The following is an 18,770-nucleotide window of genomic DNA, read 5'->3' on the forward strand; positions in this document are numbered from 1 at the left end:
GTAACTGACTCTGTTAGTCATTCCAGGTGTTGAGGTGCTGCAACCAATTTAATAAGCACCTGTTTGTGAGATGAGGTCCTGATGCTCCAGCAAACTGCTGCAAGAGGCAGATTCTGTCAAATATTATACCATGTCAAATCATTTACCTATTCCAGAAACCCCCATGTGGTTTGACATTCACATTGATGATACACAAGTTCAAAATCATATACATACCTAGTACACTTTCCAGGCCTGCTGAGAATGAGCCTAGTGCTGTAAGAAGATCAACTATAAGAAAGATATGTGGACAGCCTCCAATGCAGACAGCAGTAGCACATAATAAATGGTGTATCTAAGTACTATGTGTGTGAGTTACTCTTCCTACATACACAAACTGCTGCAGCTTCAGCCACCAATCCGTGAAGCTGATTAAGTTTGTGGATGACACCACCATCATCGGGCTCATCTCAGATGGAGATGAATCAGCTTATAGGAGGGAGGTGGAGCGGCTGGTGTCCTGGTGCAGCCACAACAACCTGGAGCTCAACGCCCACAAGACAGTGGAGGTGGCCATAGACTTCAGGAGAGTAACAGTTTCTATGTCCCCTCTCATGTTGGCTGGTTTACACATTACTATTGTGGACTCCTTCTACTTCCGAGGGACCACCATCACTGAGGACCTCAAATGGGAGCCAACCATCATTAGTTTTCTATCATTGATTATCTTAATAGTTTCCTGAGAACTTTATCTCAGGTGATGCTCCAAATTTCAAGGTGGTATTATTCTTGTAAAATCCACGTCACAAACGCGGTGTCCATGATACAGTATTTACCATGTTTCACTACACTTGTCCAAATCTTGGAATTGTCCAAAATGTTTAATTATCCTGAAGCATTCAAAGTTCCTTTCACTGGAACTAAGGGGACAAGCCCAACACCTGAAAAAAACAAAAAACAAAAAAAAACCCACACCATAATTCCTCCTCCACCAGATTTCACACTTGGCACAATGCAGTACAAAATGCACCGTTCCCCTGGCAACCTCCCAAACCAGACTGGTCGACCAGATTTACAGATGGAAAATTGCAATTGACTATGCAGAACGTCTGCAACCTCTTTGCACTATGCGCCTCAGCATCCACTGACTCCTCTGCGTCAGTTTGCATGGCCATCACTTTGTGGCTGAGTTGCTGCTGTTCCCAAACTCTTCCGTTTTCTTATAATAGAGAATATTTAGGAGCGAGGAAATTTCACAAATGGATTTGTGGCACAGGTGGCATCCTAAGACAGTTCCACGTTTGAATTCACTGAGCCCCTGAGAGCGACCAGTGAAGACATCCTTAGGCCAGTGAAGAGATTAAATCTCTTCACTGGCCTAAGGATGTCTTGGGACCCCCCCGGTCAGAGCAGTTGGAGAGAGCTGTTGGGTCAACCTTTTGAAGCTGCCGCCCCTGCAACCCAGCTACGGATAAGCAGGGAAGATGGGCGGATTTCTTTACCTGTGCAGATCAGAGGATATAAATACATAATGTAGACTACAACTGATCTTAATTTAAATACAACTCTGTTAGGCGCACATCAAAGTCATGGAGGGTCACAAAGGCCAAAATAATAGTACTGTATTTATTTAGTACCCCTGGTTTACATTCTTAGAGAATAACATATCGCTGCCAACAAGAAAAACATTTTGTGAGATCACACCTGTTTATACTCTCAGATTTATTTTGGGTTTCAAGGTGCATACAGAAACAATAACTGTGGGAAGAGACACATTTCATGAGAGACAAACTACTCCAATTTCCAAAAGAACAGTGCTGTTGCATTTTTACGCTCTTTATGCAGTAAACAAACATTGATCATAACAGTATTGTCCTCACAAATAGACTACGCACTTAAATCCTAATCAAAATAAAAGACCTACAGCCGTGACAGCAGAAAGTTACAGTAACAGGAACTTTAGTTGACTTGAGTACACAGACAAGTCGAGGTATTTGACCACAGATAAAATCGTATTACTGAACTATACAAATGAATTCCCTGGACTTAGCAGTTAAGTACTGTAAAATGGTGAGAATCCATTTCGGGGTTTTGAATCATCAGCCTTGAAGGTTTGTGCTCGAAATAATACAAAAAAAATCTACATGGCAGACATCACCACTCAAACTTCACAACTTCACAATCCGTGTTTACATCATGTCCTACTGCTCAGCAAAAGTAAAAAGCTGTGTTTGCTTTGACTTAAAACATTTAGTGCATTTTATTCAATGACAACACCCATGCAAGGCAATTACAGTACAATCAAGAGAACTAAATCTACTTGGCCAAAGCTGGAGCGATTGCCTTTATGATTCTTTTATCAACAGATGAAGTGATGTATTTAAATACGGAAGTCAATGTCACTCAGTAATCACATAAGGTGAGGCAGACCCAGGCTGTATGATAACAGATGTTTGTGCCAGTTCAGATCTTTTCATATTTTTACATATTTTTTGAATGTGTTGGTACTACTATGCAAGCTACTTTACTACTTTAGCATGACAGAGTTTCAACAAGCTATATTTCTACCATGGACAAATGTAAAAAAAAACATGGTTTATTTTTACATGTATAAAGCATAATGCACATGCTCAAATATAGCCATGGTTGGCTTTGTGCGTCCATGGACAAGTGTTGTCGAGGCTGGATGGTTGTCCATGATGTCCTTGCTCCATCTCAACCATGCGGTGTGGTCATTATCCTCCTTTGCACAAATTTATTATTATAGATTGAAGGTGCCGTGCAATTTACTTTATACCCTCCGGAGGCCATCTTTGATGAGAGAGGGAGTTTGTAACTTTAGTATACAGATTGCAAATTTCTATAAATGTGAAGCTATTGCGTGTTACTGGCTAAAATTTAGCTCCAAGTATCAATAGTCACAACCACAAAATCTGAAGTTGAAGTTGAAGTCTGCAGTTCAGTAAGTTCAAAAATTAATTTCCTGCTGTCAGTAGCAGTTGACGATATCAAGTATGTCAGTTTGAAGGGTCTGTATTTCTTTCCCCACGCTCTCAGTCAGAAGACAATTTTGCTTTTGATGCATACTAATATGGCCAAGGTATGCAAGCAGAAACGGAGGGACAAGTATGGCTACAGATCTAAAATGAAATTTAAATGGGCAGCTTGGCATTATTTTGAAACTATTTGAGGTATGTTTTTATAAAAAATAAAAATATGAGCCAAAATATTGATAGTATCATGTACCATGAGTACAATGCCGCCGTAGTCCACAATGACATTTAACAGAGTCAACATGCTGGTTCTTAAAGAAAAGAATATGTTGGTGACGCTGACCGTAGCTTATGATGATAAATACCCGTAAAAACAGCTGTGCTGTACCTTTTTTTTCATATTTTGTTTTGCTATATTCCTGTACAACAGTGCCACACAATAATTGGACATGGTGATGTCACAACCTCTGTGATATATTGGTTCGTGTCAGGAAACACGATGCACATAACAATGAGTCAAAACGTTCAAAAATACGTTATTCTGAATGAAAATTCTGAATAAATCCATTTGGTGAAAATCTATAATTCTTAAAAATACACTGCAGATTTTCAACATGAAGCACCTTCAACATTACTCACCGCATGCTTTGCTTGACGTCTAAAACCCACAGACAATAAACAACTACTATTCTATTTGAACTTGAAAATGAAACCAGCAAACAGACTTTTCAGTGAACCAAAGTGCAAACTACCTGACACCGATGAACTTACTCAAGGGCTTTGCACTGTTGATCCAGTAGCACCTCGGTTGAAACGGTCTCATCTAGTGGTGATTGTTACAGCAGGTCTTTAGTGTTGCGTTGCCCACTGGTGGCTCTGGTGTGTCAGACATCAGCGTTGTTGCACTTGCCCAGAGTTCACATCTCTTTAATCACATCAGATCAACTAACTTATAGGTTCATGATGTATTTGGCTCAATACTTTTTGTCAATGTTTTTTTTATCTTAATAACACAGTTGCATATTACATTATGTTCATATTTCTTTTTCATCTTTCTTTTATTATTTAGTTTTACATTTTGAGTGAATGAAAGAGACTGATACTTCCCTCACCTCACCTCAAGCTCTCTTTGCTCTATTGAGGCGGCCATAGACATCCTGAGTAGCATCAGATCCTTCAACAGGTTTCTCATCAATGCAGAGGAGAATTGTTTTTATTTTGAGACTCTCCTGATTGATTGAACCTCTCACAATGGGAGAGCCCCAAACATGGAGGAATACAGTACATTCACCTACTAAGCTTGTGACCAGAAGAGAAAGTGTAAACTGATAGGCAAGTCAAAAACGTCAAATTTCTCAGCAACAGGCCAATGAATCCTTGCGCTTACTGAGCCTCTCAAGCTCCAATTTGACCTCCCACTGATGGTCTTCGACAGAACCATCAATGTTTGAGGTTCTCTCACACTAAAACGCCTGCGTTGTCGATAAGTAAAATATGACTTTATATCGTCATAGTAAATGTACCGAATGTGTTTTATATTACATTTCCAACAGCTTGCTTTGATTAATTATTTTAATCACTCGTGCTTTGGACTTTTACACTGATACAGAAATGGCTTCTTTTTAATCTGATGGGCCAGCATTTCCCACTCATCCCGCCCACAGCATTAGTGGACAGAATGCAGTCTACACGGTCACTACTATGTGCCATTTAACATTATCTTGCTTTATTTTGAAGGAACTAAAATGCACTTTGGTTTGTTCCGTATTATTGATTAAGTAAAACATTATAAATAATTCTCTTGAACAACATTGTTTTAACAACAACATTGTTTCTTTTTTAAAACATTTATTCACGTGTATTAACATGAAGAGTTGAGAGAGATGGTTGCATAACTTGCCAATAACTCCTATTACCCTTAACTCACTGTGCGCCTGCACTAGGCTTTACAAAAATCAATATATGCTACATTAGGTGTGCAAAAATTTGTTTTTAATAAAGTGCACATAGCAGGTCTTTTTTTCTCTCACAACAAACCTGATTAAATAATCTTTCAGGTTTGAAGACTGGAATAGATCTATCATCTAAATATGATGCTCATTTAAAAAAAGCAAATATAAACAAGGCCACTACATTAAAAAAGATCTAATGAAACAGCATTGATATGTAGTTGCTGCCATGCACGGTTGTGTGTCAGTGAGAAAATGAAGACTCAAGTGTGTCAGCTTGGTCAAAGGTGTAGGAGCACACACAAAAATCCTGATGGTGATTGACCATACATTTTTTAGTTTTTGTACGACGCTGAGTTCTACAATTATATAGCTCAGAGCAGATTTCCATGAGTATGGATAATATTCCACACTCAGCTGTGCATGACATCATGAGTTTTGTTCTTCAGCATTGGCCGAAAGGGACGTCTCGACTTGAAAGTGCGGAAAATTCACTTGGTTGCAGAAGCGAAATGATTTCTATGTTGCTGTGGGCCATTAAAGCCTTAAACTGCCCATCTCTACTTAGTAGGCTGTGTATGAATTACAAAGTACGAATTTTAAGTTGTCAGAACTCATGTATGTAGTTTTAGAGTGTGACAGTTTTTACGGCACGTTTTGCAAAATCAAGGATTCCATTCTTGTGTTGATGTTCAAATGATCCAGTCTGCTGTTATCAGTCAATACATTTGGTGGTACATATTGTTTGTTCTGATGTTATCAACATGATTCAAAAATTCGACAGTGAAAGCCACAAAATGACGGGATACTATGTTTGTCGCAAATTTTAGGTAGCTGTGAGACTATAGTGTGGCAGGGGCAGATTGTCTAGCTAGATCAAGATTGGATTATGTACTTTTTGAATGATTTGGTTTTGGGAAAATGCACTACTTGCCACTATTTCCAGACTCAAAATGATATGTCTGTTTTCATTACGCAGAATAAGTTCCTACCACCTGACAATGGAGCCAACCTTTCTTTTTTTTTTTCTCTTGAAGAATAAAGCCCGTGATCAAAGCTGGAATTTGTTACAAGGAAACCTTTTTGTGTGAAATTGAGTCAAAGGGAGTCTCTCAAGTGGACAAACAAAAGTCACTTGTGTGGTCCACCTTGTAAATGACCGGGGAGAATGGCAGGTGTAGGTGAACTTTCATGAAGGTTAAGTGCACCCGGATAGGGGCCACGTTACCTATAGACCTAATCTAATCTGCATTATTAGTACATTCACAGGATATTATAATGCATGTATTGTCATGGTGTCCTTTATTTTGGTTTCATTTTGTCTGGAGTCTTCCCATGTTCACGCCTCTCTCTTCCAGAGTTTGCAGCTGCTTTTGTTTTGTGAATGAGGCCGACACTGGCGCACCTCAGGGCGGCACATGCTGCAGGGGAGACACTGTAGTCTTGTTGACTGTGCAGAGGATGGCGGTTTTCTGGTTAAGCTTCGTGTCATCGTGCAAGAACAGATATGTATAAAAAAGTGTCTGTGGTTACAATTCTGTGAAAAGCATTTGCCTTTTGTCAGGTGTTTCAATGAAATCAAATGTTTTGCCTCCTGCAGCATTGCGTGACTTTCTGACGTTGAAGTCTGAAGTTCATGCAGGGGGACTCACAAACCTTGTGGAATGGGACTCCATGGCTTAACTCTCATCAAACCAATTTCTTGCTGATGAGTTTTCACTTTTTCACCTATGCATGCCTCACATACAGCTACCCTTTGCCACTACTTATTCACTGCATACTGGCAATATTGTAGCGGACTGATGCGGGGAATGCTTCATGACCAGGGGAGAGTTATGACACAGAAGTTCATTTGCACTGCTCGTGTTTTGGTTTGCAGAACATCTGACTCATTTCAAACTTCATAACCAGGTTACTATGACGTTGCAATGGGATTTGCATGGCTGGTTTGAACGTGCAGTGTAGGTGGACTGCTACAGTAAGTCTTCATGTCTTTCAGACCTTGATAAGTGCATCATAATGTCTAATCAATGTACTCTTAATGCATTATATGGTAGGTGAGCCCTTAAACCCTTCAGTAAAGTGTAGTCACTCCTGTAAGACATTCTTGCTCATAGTTCACTGCTAAACATCTCAGATATCATTGAGCATGTAGGAACCTACAAACAAAGCTATGAAGTTGTTTCAAAATATTCTTTGTATTAATTCATTTGCAGTAACACTGACAGCTGTGTTTCTCCCCGAGTATCTGCAGAGTACTTATCTTCCTTTCAAATCTCACTTTTTCCACAGCTGTGCTGATCATTTCTATGCAGAAAAATACTCTGAAGCTGTGACAGTTTTTCCCTATAGCAAAAGCAAAGCTCCAATGCACACACAAGCCCCTCACACAATAGTCTGACATCTCACATTTGTAGCACTTCCAACTGCCAAGAGACACAGAAACACACTTGTTCTATCTGATTGCTTTGGTAGCATGCTATCAGGCTGTTCTGAAGTGAAAATGCTGGATGGAGACATGTGAAAGCATGGTACCTCAATAACTACAGAAAAGGAAAGGAAAACACCATAATCTGCAACACCAATGCATTTTTCTTTAACCAAACACTGTTTATCAACAAAAGCGTCCATGAATCCAAGTCTCCATTGAAATCTTGGGCTTCTATTTAAATGCCTAGGAAACCCCACATACTGTACTACAGACAGTGTTTTTGACTACTCCTGTGATGTGTTCACAAGCTGCATGTGCAAATAGCAATTTGAAGAATATTTGGTCAAAAACAGGTCAATTGTAGCGTCAAAACAGAATCAACAGCAGAAATGAAGCAGTTCAAAGCATTTCAGATAAAATCCACCTGAGCTGATTGTAAAGTGCTTAAAGGACCTTTTTGTCCTTTTTAAGTCATGAAATAGGCGACAATTACAGTTTTTTCTGACTCCTGGAAAAGAGAATTTTAATTCAGACGAATATACGAATATAGATTTCTTATGTAACCAAAACTCGTTTAAAACTTGGAGCTAGTGTACAGTGCTGCTTCTGGGAAAGTGCGGTCAGTGTGTCGTTATGCTGGTGTGGTCTCAACTGGACTGCTGTTGGAGAGCAGGCCAGGCAAGTGTTACATTCAGCTGTTGGTTGTGCTGGATCAGGGATGTGTGTCGATAATGCAGGACCAGCTCTCGCAGAGACGAGTACCGGTTGTAGGGCTCAGCAAAGCCGTATCCTTTGGCCGTCCTGTAGATCACACAGTGCTTTACGTCCCCATCCACTCTGCCGGAGGAGAACGTTTTGAAACAGTTGATGAAATATTCAAAGACACATTTGAAGCAAGTGTTGTGTCCCCCATGTCTGTGAATGATGGTGAGTTGTTCCATGTACCTTTTCAACTATGAGAGACCTGCTTTATAGCTTGTCACCTTTTTTTTTTTCAATCGCACTCTGCAATAACCTGTGTTAATGACGGAGGTAGCAAGGCATTGGGACAGTCCTGCCAAACCTTGAATTTCCATGTGTACTTTTTTATCATCACCGACATGGATTTTATCCATATATAGTTCTCTCCACGTTGAGAACATATTACAATCCTGGGAGATAAGGATGATGACATTGATGACCAATAGAAACGTTGTGATAATGAAAAATGTTTTATGGAAGAGGATTCGTGCCAGCAATGATTGGTGTTGCAAAGCTTTATGAATTTCTCCCACCAAAAGTGGCACCATTGCACTACATTTTCCTGCTGATGCTATTTTAAGGCAACAAAACATCCACATTTTCATAGAACAATCTGATCTTGATTAAGCTCCTGGGTCCTAGTTCTTAGAAGGATAGGATATATATAAATTTAGTTCCCTCCACCGAAAGCTCCCAAGATGACGCAGGAAAAAATACAACACAGGCAACCAAAGCAAGTCGCAGTCGCTGCCAAAGTCTTTCTTCCTTGTCAGTCCATGAGCATCATTTTGTGTGCTTTGTCCGACGTCGATTATCTTGATGTGTTTGCAAAGCTTGAGCTTTGTTGGCGCATGGACAGTGCTTACTGTTCCGCCTGTATTTAGATTTCTATGATAATAGTATGCTTTTGAACATTCAAGAACAAAAAATAACCACGTTTATTTTCATGGCGCAGAAGCTCAAACCACTTGGTCCGATTTTAATCACGCCACCACCCCCATCTGCAAGGTTGCTTAGTCAGAGAATTTTTCTGATTATAGGAAAGAAAGTATTTACATGCATTTAAATCTAATCTCTGCTGGATCGTGATTTGGTCATTTAGTCATGTCTGCGTCTCTAGCTTATGTACCAGTGGTGCTCAAATACACAATGACAGCAGCAGGTCATTCATTCATCAGCCAACATTTTGCACACTGTATTTCAATTATAGTGAATATCTAAATGAAATGTCGCTTTTTTGACTCTCTCCATTGACTCTTAAACTATTCTGACTTGATGTGATTATCTTATCAATAACTCCAAGACATTATTTGAATGGTGCATCTTAAAACCTAAAAGAAGTAGCCAACAATGACATTGAGCTACTCACACAACAGAGCAGGCGAAGGAGCCTCTCTGAGTTTGACTGTCCCTGATGAGGAAGGTACCGTCCCTCCGTCCCCTGAGCAGCTCCTCCGCCTCTTTCCGTCTCATTGTCCCCACGTACCAGCACTTTTCCTCCTGGTGTGTGTCATCGGCCAGAGTGTATGGGCTGTGTGAAGGGTGAAAGTATGTTTCCCTTTTATATAATCATATAATATCAACAACAGAGCCTCAATGACTGATGGAAGTGGTCCCACAAGGCTACACTCATACTCTGATACTCACTCTTCTTCTTCATTCTTGATACCCAGCCACTCATTGATCTGACTATGTCTGATGCCTTGTTGGTTGATCCACCTGTGAAATTCACATGAACAGTCAGTGAGGATATTCTTGACACAACACCAGTAAAAAATAATTAAAAACAATTGAATGGCTGAAGTCCACATATATTCTTGGACTACAAGTCGCACCAGTCAAAAAATGCTTTAGAAGGAGTAAAAACTTATAAAGGTCACAATGGACTATGAGTCATGGGGGGAATTTACTTCATTAAATTCGTTGTGTGAGGCAGTACCACCACGAAGGTCCTATCGGCAAGACATTTGTATTCCCAACATGACGTGGAACCGAATGTAGCGAAGTAGCAAGGTACACTAATGAAAAAACGCAAACTGGAATTGTGAAACACTTTGGTTAACTGAAATAAAATACAAACGATTTTCAAAAAACCATGACTAACTATAACCGTATTGTCTGTTTACAAAACAAATCAAATCAAATTAAAATTACGGCGACATTGTTCTTCATTTTCGTCTTTGTTAATTATTTCATATTTTTGAGATGATTCAAAATCTATTCATTTTAGCTCAGCTCGTTTCAAGACAGCTGCCGTCCTGGTGAGGCATGTCACATGATGTCAGGGGTTGGCGACACTGACATATCCATAAAAAGTCACAGGCCCGGTAACACTTGGAAAAAAACCAAATTCTTGCTGAAAAATAAGGTATATTGCTAAACTTGTGTAGTTTCTGACTCACTGCAAGTATTGATCCCTGATTTTCTTGAGCTGCACCAGTTCAGGCTTTAGCTGATTTATCTTTTTCTCAACCTCCATGTGAGCAAGCGTCTTCTCCCTCAGCTCCTCCTCCAACTTCTTCTTGCTGTTGTGAATCTCTTCCACTCTAGCCTGCAGATCCTCGGAGCTCTGAATCCTGCTGGGGAGATGATCACTGTAGTCAATTATCACACTAACAAGAACCTACCCACATAGATGTGAAATACAATTTTCAGTGCCACTGTGTCATTTGTATCAAATCCTACTATCACTCCCAAAAGTATGACTTCAGTATCTGGTGATCCCTCAAAGATGACGCAGCGGTCAAAGTTGGCTTCTAAAATTAGCTTTTAGTGTGAAGCTACTACAGTATATCATTAGTATGTGAGTCGAAAGAAGTCTTGCCAATTAAACGGTGTACTTGTGCTGGTATTTTCTTTGATCCAAGATGGCTCAGACAAAGGCTGGCCTGGCATTATCGTGTGTGTTACTTTGCTTCTTTTGATGGCACATGTACTTAAACCCAAGATGAGTTGATTAATGTCAGGTCTATCACTCTGTCTGACTTATTACTTGTATTTTTGGTGCCATTGTTGGAGTTAATCCATTTTTTGGCTGGACGAAAGCGACTGGGGAGGAGAGGGAAACGCGCTGGTTCACTCGTTCGCCTTTGACGAAGAACCCATTCCCAGGATATTACTCTCCACTCGCTCAGTGATAAGATGGATGAACTGGCGCTGATGCTGAGTGGAACAGGGACTTCTCCTCGCCTTGTGTTTTGTGTTTCATGACGACGTGGTTGAGTGAACTCATACCAGAAAATGCATATGGAGGGATTCTAGCTTCATCGTGCAGACAGGGTTCCGAAGCTCACCACTACTATCATAATAATAATAATTTTGTCCAACCCCTATACATGAGCGTGGACGTTCATGAGGCCCAGCACGTGCTAATAGACCAGGTCCTGCATGTGAAACTTTCCAGGTCTCCACTGTTATTGTGCTTGGTGACTCCAACATGGCGAATCTGAACGAGGAGCTTCCCAGGTACAAGCAGGTGGTAAAATTCCCCAACAGGGAGCAGAGTGTATCGGAACGCTTGTAGTGCCCTCCCTCAAGCAGCACTGGGACTCTCGGACTACCTGATGGTTCATCTTATACCCACCTACAGAGATTGAAGCTTGCAAAGCCTCATGTGAGGAGCATGAAGATCCGGACAAGTGAGGCTGTAGAGGAGCTGCAGACTTATAGTTAGACCACCGACTGAGAGGTGTTCAGGGCTGCCACCAATAATCTGGACGAGTATACAGACACTGTGACTTCATGGATCAGCTACTGTGAAGAGTGTATTGTTCCAAAGCGGATGAAGGTGAGTTATGCAAATGACAAACCTTGGTGCATAGCAAAACTCAGCCAGGTTAGATTGGAGAAAGAGGCAGCTTGTAAGAGTGGGGACAGGAACTGAAGTATTGTTTCGGAGGGAGCTGAAGAAAGCTAAGGTCGTATATTCAGATAAACTGGGCAGCTGTTCTCAGCCAAACTATAGGCCATGTGCATCCCCCACTCTGAGCTCCTCCCTCCTTCTCTTGACATCCTGGAGCAGGCCGTGCTCACTCTGGAGCCTGTTATATTCCAGCCTGCTTTAAATCCTCCTCCATTGTTCCTGTCCCAAAGAAAGGACCACAGGACTGAATGGCACGTCGGTGGTCATGAAGTTCTTTGAGCGCCTGGTTCTGTCCCACCTAAAGTATCACTGCTCCCCTCCAGGACTCAATGCAGTTTGCCTACAGAGCCAACAGATCTGTGGACGATGCAGTAAACCAGGCCCTTCATTTCATTCTGGAGCATCTGGACTCCCCAGGAACCTATGCCAGGATCCTGTTTGTGGACTTCAGCTCTGTTTTCAATACAATACTGTATGTCTCCTGCCCTCAGTCCTAAATCCAATCTTGTCTTTTATTCTTGTGTACTTGTTAAAGTCAGCGGTAACATGATTATATTATATTATATTATATTATATTATATTATATTATATTATATTATATTATATTATATTATATTATATTATATTATATTATATTATATTATATTATTGAGCTTCTTGAGTGACGTGTAATCGAGTCATGGGGCATAAATAAATGAAAAACATACTTGTCTGTCTCTTTGCTGCCATCTATCGCTAGGAACATGTCGATGTATTCTTTGCTGTAGCGCTCGTGTGTTTTGCATTCCTCCTCAAAAATTCGGATGATCTCGCTGAACGCCTCAATAGCCGTCCGTTTGGTCTGCAGTTCCTGTAAGACACATCAATGGCACTTTTGTGATATTTCAAGTTCAAGTTGCACCACTAGCCTTGACGTTATGTCACAATAAGTAAGAAAACATGTAAATGTGGTGTGAAGTCGTTTCTATTAAGTTATATATACCATGTGTGAAAAGAAACACTAACTGAAAGGTCAACCAAAATGACAAATTATTTCGATGCCCATTAAAATGAAGAAATAATGAAAAGAATCATTTTGATTGAACTGTTGGGAAAGCATAAAACATAAAAGCTCTCCAAAATATTTATAAAATAGGTATTACAGAGCCCGGGAAGTGACATTCATGTATTTTTTGGATGTGACATGCTTGACTATTTTTTTAAAATCTTGAGATAACCTTTATTTAGTGATAATATTTATCTTGTGATAATTAGTATCTCGAGATCAAATATGAATCAAATGTCTAAGATGTGTGTCATACCTGAATGACAAGCTCTCGGTCGCCCAGATTGTATGTAGAGATTTATTCACAAAATCCAGTGATCACAAGCTCAACATTATCACGAGATACAAATTATCACAAGATAAAAGGTATCTAAATAAAAATTAAATAAAAATTCTCTAGATAAAAAAAAAAAACTAAGTCATGCACGTCACATCCATAAAAAATAAACACATGCATATCACTTCCAGGGCTCACCCACTGCACACCGAAAATACTGGGACAACTCACTCAACTGTGAAAACGTAAAAAACTTAAATCTTGCCCCACGCTGAGACGCTGCAATCCACGTCATAAATTCCAGTGAATTTATTACTTATTTTTACTATAGAATGAATCTTGGTCATTGAAAAGACAATCCTCAAATGCTGATCAAACAGTACAAACAGTGAAAAATAATACATAAGGTGAAGAAGCAATTACTGGCCTACCTGTGATGTTCGGTTAAACTCTTCAAACAGATTGTCGCACTCACTGCTCTTCTCTTCATACTGATCCTGAAGCGTCTTTAACTGCTCTCTGACTGCATCCAGCTCAACCTCCATCACAACCAGCTGCACAGAGATGCAAAGATCATAGTCTACATTTGAGACAACAGTGTGAACGATTCTTGTGTCTGATACCTGTTGGTGTTTGGAAATGGGATAGAGTAACCGTGTGTCCAGTTTGGAGTTGTACTGGGCCAGTGATCTGCACTGGTAGAACTGGATGAGCTCCACCACAGAGGAGAAGGCCAGTGGCTCAGAAAAGCCACATTTTCCTCCACATTGAAAAATCTTTATGAGTCTGTTGGAGCCGTCTTTTCTGCCGTTGTGAGAGAGAAGTTGTCATATTCAACAGTAGGAAACACTTGAGAGGAGGAAAGGTTGAGGCCTTAATACACAGGTCTGAAATGGAATCCCAACAGGTTCATGTGGGTGCAGCTTTTCTCTCCAACTGATCAGGAACACATACTATAGCCAATCAGGTGTCTGAAGGCTGTAATCGGTTCATTCTCACTCTGGTGCTGCCTGTTTCAGATGACACCTGGTTAATCTACATGTGCTTTCAGGGTTAGAGCAAAACCTGCACCCACTGCGGCCCTTTTGCCGATCACTTTCACACCCTTGTTCCAGACTGGTAAAGTGTAGCTGATTTGATTGAATTCAGCGAAATATTATTTTAAGGCAATTGTTGCAATTCAGATGATTCGGAAATATTGCTCATTGAGCTGTTTCAAGACTTCAAAAGTGTTTACCTGAGTGTGAGAGTGTACTCTCCTTTCACCCTATTTGACGCATCTCTGACCAGAAATGTTCCATCCGGAGTGTCTCTCATCATCTGATTCACTTCATCTCTATTCCAAAACAAGATGATGCACATTTCAAGCTAATCTCTGTTAAAGGACATTTTTAGACTTTGAATGGTACCTGGAGATGTGGCCCCAGTACCACTCCGCGTCCAGCAATTGACAATCTTCAACTCCTGACTCACAAGCTGCCACCATTTTGGTTGTGTTGGTCATTGATTGATGATCTGGCCAGAGGATTCATGAAATAGAAGGGGAGATGGGAGGAAATTTTGAGCAGGGTGGCACATGAAAATGAATCTATGCATCTAATAATGAATAACAGAAGAAATAAGTAATTAAATAATCACCTCCTTCCTGAACGACTGTGTCATCCCAGGCTCCAAGTCCATTATTATCAGCAATTGGGTAAATGTCCTGCATTAACCTGGTCAGAAGCTGAGCTCTGTTGTGGTTTTGTCCCTCCAGGAGCTCTGCAACATAAACAGAAGAGTGTCTGGTTGAGGGTATGGATAGAATTTGTTGTTTGTTGTTTGAACTACTGACAAGGAGTCTGCAGAAAGATCTGGTTATTATTTCATGTATGAGGCTCTGTCCAGACTAGTCTGCTGACCAGTGACACTGTCTGACTGCCTAAAATGCCAGAACCGGCACTCCTTGACACCCAGACACTGAGCCAGAGACAGTGCTTACAGTGACCTCGCCTCACAAACAACAGCTGCCGGTAGAGAGGCCTTGGCCGCCTGAGAAGTTGGAGCAGTTTGTTTTAGTAAAACAAATAAAAATAAAAATCAAAGATCTGTCTATAGCACTCCATCAGATCTTTAGTTCGATGACATTCTCAACCCACCCCAAATTCATTTTGTGATTACTCACAAAATGAATTTGCAAATTGATATTTCACGTCAACGCTTGTCTGACATCAAACAAACAGTACCTGACCCTGATTGATACAACTACTGTTGATGGATGCATCAACATTTCACAGTTGTGCACTTGTCACTAGATGTACGGGGCCCTATCGAGCAAGTATTTTTCTTCAGTAATCAAACATGACATACACGGCAAAAGTACATGGGCCTTTTCATATTTATATTAATGAAAAGTTTACAAAATGGCCACATTACTCAAAACACAACCCCTGAGAAAAAAATCTGTGATACGCAGTAGTGACTCTGTTTCTGTTCCAGTTGTATGTGATCAAAAATATCAATCTTTAAATCATGAAGGACAGCTGAAACACACATGTCTGTAGATAAAAACGATTTAAATTTAACTGATTTCAGATGTTTACTTTCACCATTTCTTTGTCTCCAACTAATACAGGCTCATTGAACCAAACTGTTTGACATGTTGGTGTTTTTACAATTTTGTTCATTGAAGCAACATAAACATTATAACATGGATCTTGCGTCATATCTTCGTATTGCTGCACTGTATCTTGAGTTAAGCCAGAAATAATGTACTGAATAAATGGCATCAAAGAAACAAATAGGAAGGTAAGCTGAGGTCATCGATCACTGATGTGGTCATAACTTACCGTCTGATGATGCCTGCAACATACTGGCAACTGATCTTTCGGCCTGTGCCTGTGATTGGTCCAGCGGTGGTGACATCACTAGAAATTGCTCACAATTGGGCTCAGCGTTATCCCCCATCTGGTCACTGTTGTCATCCGTGAGACGGAGGGACGCAAGCGATGACGCTGGCGCATCGGCCAGCTCAAGCTCCTCCGCCCCCTTCCACAGTTGGAAACTCTGGTCAGCCATTTTTGCATCAATGATTGAATCGTCCTGTTTTATGGCGTAGGTGAAGTAGCCGGATGCCCCAGTTCTGCTGGTTGCATTCTATCAGCTGACACTCATGGCTGATGATGCAGAGTTCATGGCTGCTCTGCATGTTGGTCGCGAAGCTCCATTGCGTCCTTTAACCACATCCTGCAGCCCAGCGATGACTTTGCATCTTTGTCTGTCTACTAAATATCTTTTTTAAGTACTGCCGCGCTCGACGGAATTTCCTCTGAACAAATCCATACCCGAGGAGGTCCAGAAAGACCCGAGTTGTCCAGCAGCTGGATGTTTTGGGTTCATTTATTCTCTGGCGCTGGTTGTTGAGCCATAAACCTGCTCCCAAGTCGTTGACACATCACCTTGTGAGAGAGAACAATTTTGATCCAAATTGGCATCATGAAACATAAACTCACAAAACTGGTCAAACAAAGAGAGACCCATACTAAGGTAACAAATGAAATGTTTAATTATATAGCATTTCCTTGAAAATATTTTCAAATAACATAAAAAAAAATCTTTTTAATTAGGATAGCATAGCATCGAGAGGTTAAACATGCAAGGAAGCTATTAGGCAATACAGCAATGCAGATATGTCCTCAGTTTCCTCAGATTTTTGCAACACTGTTCTCTAAATCTAGTTTCTCTTTTTAAGTTCTCCATTTATGATGAACTAGGTCAATGAAAACCCACATAATTTGTTAACGTTCAAATGAGATCAGTAAACGTGTGAGCATTCATGATGTACTTATTTCATGGTCCTCTTGTTGGAGAAACCAGATATATCCTCTGCGTACATATATCCTCAGATGTCTATAATATAGTTTGGTCATGAGGTAAAGTTACTCTGACAAATCGTGCAGCATATACTAGATTTTACAAAAATGAAATGATTCATTTTCAAAAGGAACTATAAATGTACCATTGAATTGTAAAAAAAAAATCCAAGTAGTTATTTTAATCATAAAAAAAAAACAACATTTTAGCTGTAACCTTGAAATTAACCGCGTCCTACAACAGTGAGGATCAAAAGTCTGTCACAGAAAATGGCATTGCCAATGTATGTACAATTATACCCTATGGATGAGGTTTTGGCTTCCGAACTAAATACAGATAGAATCCTTCATGTTGTTGTCCAATACATGTTTTCGATTTCGCGGCCAAGTACCATTGGACATGAGATGTGGTTAGATTGCTTAGATTGCATTAGCAGGAAAACGCACTGGTTTGAGGAAAAAAAAGAGAATTTAAATTATAGAAGCCTGTATGTGCGGGTTCATTAAAAATGTGACGTAGTTTAGGAAAAGTGTGTCCACCGACATATGGCAGAAATGTCATGCATACCCGATAAATTCTAAGTGCGTGGAAAGTTAAGTTGGTTTGGATACAGGTGTTATGGCAAATGAAAGCTATTAGGTTCCAAAGATGGGGCGTCTGACATTCGCCATGTCTGTAACGCCTCAAAGCTTCTCATTGTCCCACATACTTACGCTGCTAATGACAATGAGTTACGCCAACGAAGCAAGGTCGCAACTTGAAAATGACAACTTTGCCCCAACAAGCTAAACAAGCGAAACATTTTGAGGAGTAAAAGTCATTAGTGCAGAACGCTGCCCACCTACCTGGGTCAAAAGAGAAGGAACTGGGCAGCAGACGAAGCCAACATTTCATCAGCATCCATGAAGCGGCAAAGAGACGTTGCTGGATGCCCACGTGGCTCAAATCAAACCAACCATCGGCCACAGTCCTCCTATCCCGGACCGCCTCTTCTGCCGAGTCCTCCATATTTTTAAAAAAATATCATTTCCACTTGGTTGTTGTCCTTTTCCTTTGAGTTCCACTTTTTCCCACGATGCCATTCTTTCTCCTGACAATTCTTGTCTTTTGCACTGACTCATGTCCTTATGACTCAGGTCTTTTCTGAGACATCGCCTACTTTTTCTTTACTTCTATGTGGGAGGTAGAAAACTCCACTTACTGAGTGGGCTGCAGATTAAGTGGATCAAAATGTGTTAGCTGAAAGCTCCTCAGCCAAAGCATGAAAACTCAAAGCCTTTCTAGTTAGAAGTAGCGCTGATGCAAACACAGCACCGATCCTCTCTCTGCAACTCTTTTTCACAGTTTGGCAGCTCTGAGGGAAGCCTGAGAATGAGTCGGTGGGAGAAGAAAACATATAAATAAATAAATAAGCGAAGGATGCCACTGTTGCTATCCAGAGTGAGGGGCTTAGTGGCTGCCTGAAATCCTATTGGGCGCTCTGTTGCCATGTGCACTGGAGTCAGCAGAGATGCTGCTAACAAATCAAGGAAACGTTCTAATATTAGACTGTATGTATCTAGGCAGTGGAATCCCCCTGACCCCGCAACTCTGCCAGCGTCACGTTCCACTTCACAAATCATCATACTTGAAGAACTGGTG

The 18,770-nt window shown here is 40.6% G+C and overlaps 1 protein-coding gene across 5 annotated transcripts; it reads right to left on the reverse strand.

Moving 5' to 3' along the window:
• Window positions 1-1,622: 1,622 nt before the first annotated feature.
• On the reverse strand, window positions 1,623-18,500 carry LOC128764676 (phosphatidylinositol 3-kinase regulatory subunit gamma-like). 5 transcript variants are annotated; one of them, XM_053874657.1, is made up of 12 exons: window positions 17,975-18,499; window positions 16,106-16,714; window positions 14,916-15,038; window positions 14,687-14,792; window positions 14,515-14,613; window positions 13,901-14,081; window positions 13,709-13,831; window positions 12,663-12,805; window positions 10,496-10,669; window positions 9,741-9,812; window positions 9,463-9,624; window positions 1,623-8,189 (listed from the first exon to the last, which is right to left on the reverse strand). In XM_053874657.1, exons 2-12 carry the CDS (start codon window positions 16,332-16,334, stop codon window positions 8,000-8,002), a joined length of 1,602 nt encoding a protein of 533 aa, XP_053730632.1. In that variant the 5' UTR covers window positions 16,335-16,714; window positions 17,975-18,499; the 3' UTR covers window positions 1,623-7,999. The 5 variants fall into 5 exon arrangements, with proteins under 5 accessions (XP_053730632.1, XP_053730623.1, XP_053730641.1 ...); XM_053874648.1 differs by having other exon boundaries at window positions 10,496-10,672; window positions 17,975-18,498; XM_053874666.1 differs by lacking the exon at window positions 14,515-14,613 and having other exon boundaries at window positions 10,496-10,672; window positions 17,975-18,500.
• Window positions 18,501-18,770: the final 270 nt, after the last annotated feature.

The sequence above is a fragment of the Synchiropus splendidus genome, chromosome 1 (assembly GCF_027744825.2).
Source record: "Synchiropus splendidus isolate RoL2022-P1 chromosome 1, RoL_Sspl_1.0, whole genome shotgun sequence".
NCBI lineage: Eukaryota > Metazoa > Chordata > Actinopteri > Syngnathiformes > Callionymidae > Synchiropus > Synchiropus splendidus.